The sequence below is a fragment of the Ostrinia furnacalis genome, unplaced genomic scaffold (genome assembly GCF_004193835.3).
Source record: "Ostrinia furnacalis isolate ACB-3 unplaced genomic scaffold, ASM419383v2 OfSCF1909, whole genome shotgun sequence".
NCBI lineage: Eukaryota > Metazoa > Arthropoda > Insecta > Lepidoptera > Crambidae > Ostrinia > Ostrinia furnacalis.
The window spans coordinates 386,169-388,649 of NW_021132148.1; the positions used below are offsets into that span (position 1 = coordinate 386,169).

The 2,481-nt window shown below is 37.6% G+C and overlaps 1 protein-coding gene across 1 annotated transcript; it reads left to right on the forward strand.

Annotated features, from left to right (window-relative positions):
- LOC114354010 (uncharacterized) lies at window positions 1-1,945 on the forward strand. Its single transcript, XM_028306228.1, has 3 exons — window positions 1-232; window positions 591-721; window positions 1,564-1,945. The coding sequence occupies exons 1-3, from the start codon at window positions 79-81 to the stop codon at window positions 1,714-1,716; spliced, it is 438 nt and encodes a 145-aa protein (XP_028162029.1). The 5' UTR covers window positions 1-78; the 3' UTR covers window positions 1,717-1,945.
- Window positions 1,946-2,481: the final 536 nt, after the last annotated feature.

The following is a 2,481-nucleotide window of genomic DNA, read 5'->3' on the forward strand; positions in this document are numbered from 1 at the left end:
ACTATGTCAGACTATAGTTAATTATTAAAGTTAATTTCGTACATAAAGTACCTATAACTGAACAGTATTTTTGTGACAATGTTAGGGAAAGTGTTGTGCTTTTTAAGCTTAGTGTTATTGGTGGTATGTGATAGTAATTGGTATGACAGTGAAGATGAAGAAGATGCAATAATCAATTACCTTCTTAATGGAGAAAGCTTCGAAATGGACGCGTCTGGTGAAACTTTAGATGGTATGTGTTGGATATTATTTTTAATTATTATGATCAAAATCTTAATATAATAGTTCTGCCCCTATTTTTGAACGTATCGCTGTGTTCCACGATATAGAGTATAACTTACTTTTCTTTATATTGGGTTTTTCCAATTCCTGTTAGCATTATTCCCGTCGTATTTAAAAAAAAACGTATATTATCATAATTTTAAGTCTGAAGGGATTATTAGATAAAATAATCAGGACTAGATGTAAAATACCACGCACAATATTTGACCATGTAAAACAAAAGACAAGTATTTCAATTTTTTACAGCTATCAAGTAGTTTGCCTGCTGTACCTACCCTAAAAAAACATAACTGAAATTTTTTTTTCAGAACCAGAACCTGTTCTGAATGGTGGAATATGGAAATGTGGAGCTTGTGATGACATGAGCGAATCCAAGCTCATCTACAGCGAAGTGAACCAAATAGACGCTGACATGGATAATAAATCTGTTGATATTCAGGTAAGTTTAGATTTATCATTGTTATTTCTAAGAATATTACTAAATTGATTTTCCAACAAAAAACTTATCACGAGATATTTAATTGTCCTGAACTGATATTTATATTGCTCACAAAGCTTCAAATATTTTTATTTCTGTACAAATCTATAGGTGTTACAATAAAAGTAAAAGATTTTATTGTTAACATTTAACTTTTAAGTACAGTCGTCAGCATATTATTATATCAGTCTACCTTTAATTGCATAGCTTACAAGACTATTACACAAAGTGTGTACTACTGAGCAATAAATAGTCTAATAAGTACCACCTTTCCTTCCTGCTGCAACTTTTGTAATGCCGAGATCAGGATATTAGATTTGGATTTAGATATTTTTACGTCGGGAAATGCTTTGCGCATACCCACTGGTCAATGGGGACGGCCAGTGGTTTATGTGGGACTCTCCCCGCCTACCCACTAAAACCCGACGGTTTCCACCAAAGAAACGTAGCCGCGAGCTTATTGTCCTAGTTGGACATTCGTCCGCAGCTTCGCCTCAGGCTAGAGGCTCGGCTCACGAGCGAGCCTCTCTGGCTTCGAGGGAACCCCCTAATCCCCTCCTCCACTTGTTATTTATAGAGGTTTTCTCCTCGCGGCCCTGGTACGACAGGACCCTCAGCCCGCCGTAGCGGGTTACGGTCTGCTCCATGCCGCTGCTTAGTCAGCTCTGCTGATCAGAGAAGTACCGAGAGCGGCCCTCTAAAGAATGAGCCCGGGCAAACGACCCGCCAGCCCCCACCTACAGTGTCTAAAGCAACTAAAATAGCCTAAAGAATTTAATTCGTATTTTCTGTCTCTCTTCCAGGTAGGCGTAACGTTACACAGCATGCGCTGCGTAACGGTGCTAGCTAGCTCAGCTGGAGTGGTTCGGAGGATGTCGGGGTCATGCCGAGGACCTACGGTGACCTTGACCGTGCTGCCAGTCCAGCACTTCACGCTGCAAGTGTATGGGGAGTAGAGAGGATTAGCAGACGCGGTTTTGGTTTTATTGGTTGAAATGTGTATTGTTGAATGGATTTGCGTTTTACTGTGAGATAAATGAATACATGTGTTGATGATGGTAGAGACGGTCTTGAGTGAAATTGTGTTGTTTTATTGTGAGATAAATGAGTACATGTAAGTAGTGACTTTTCATTGAAATTTATTTTTAAAATTTATTTGTCAGTAATGTTACTAAATCCAATCTTAGCCGCTCGCGATTAAAAATTGTTTTAAAAATTCTTTTTTTATTGATTTAGACTTAAATAGTAAGAAACGTCACAACAAAAACAAAAACAACAAAGCATGTTCACTGTCAAAATTGTGGACAAAGTTGTACAGAATCATCAAAGTTGAAAATAATATTAATGCTAATTTTGAAGTTTATGTGATAACTTTAAGGATTGCTATTTTTATAAGCAAAATGACAGTCAGTTTTACGTCGCCGACCGTACCCGACCTAGTTAAGGACTCGATGAAAGCGTCTCCAACTAATTCAATTGCTCTTTTACACTGCTAATCTTATTACAACGCCGCTCTGTTACAAAATACGCGTTGTTGCGTTGTACCCGTGAATAAAATATTGTTTCAGCTCTTTTAAAGGCACAAAAATTGAATTTGGAATTCGATGGATCAATTCTAAAAAGAAAAAATCTAATCTAGCGTTTAACTCGGTCAATGCGTGAGGCATGGGAACAGCATGAGAGTGGTGATATAGCTTATGATTCTGAAGAAGATCTGAAGT

Coding starts and splice junctions, on each gene's coding strand:
- LOC114354010 (XM_028306228.1), top strand. CDS start 79: ATGTTAGGGAAAGTGTTGTGCTTTTTAAGCTTAGTGTTATTGGTGGTA. Junction 233..590: donor GTCTGGTGAAACTTTAGATG/GTATGTGTTGGA, acceptor TTTTTTTTTCAG/AACCAGAACCTGTTCTGAAT. Junction 722..1,563: donor ATAAATCTGTTGATATTCAG/GTAAGTTTAGAT, acceptor TCTCTCTTCCAG/GTAGGCGTAACGTTACACAG.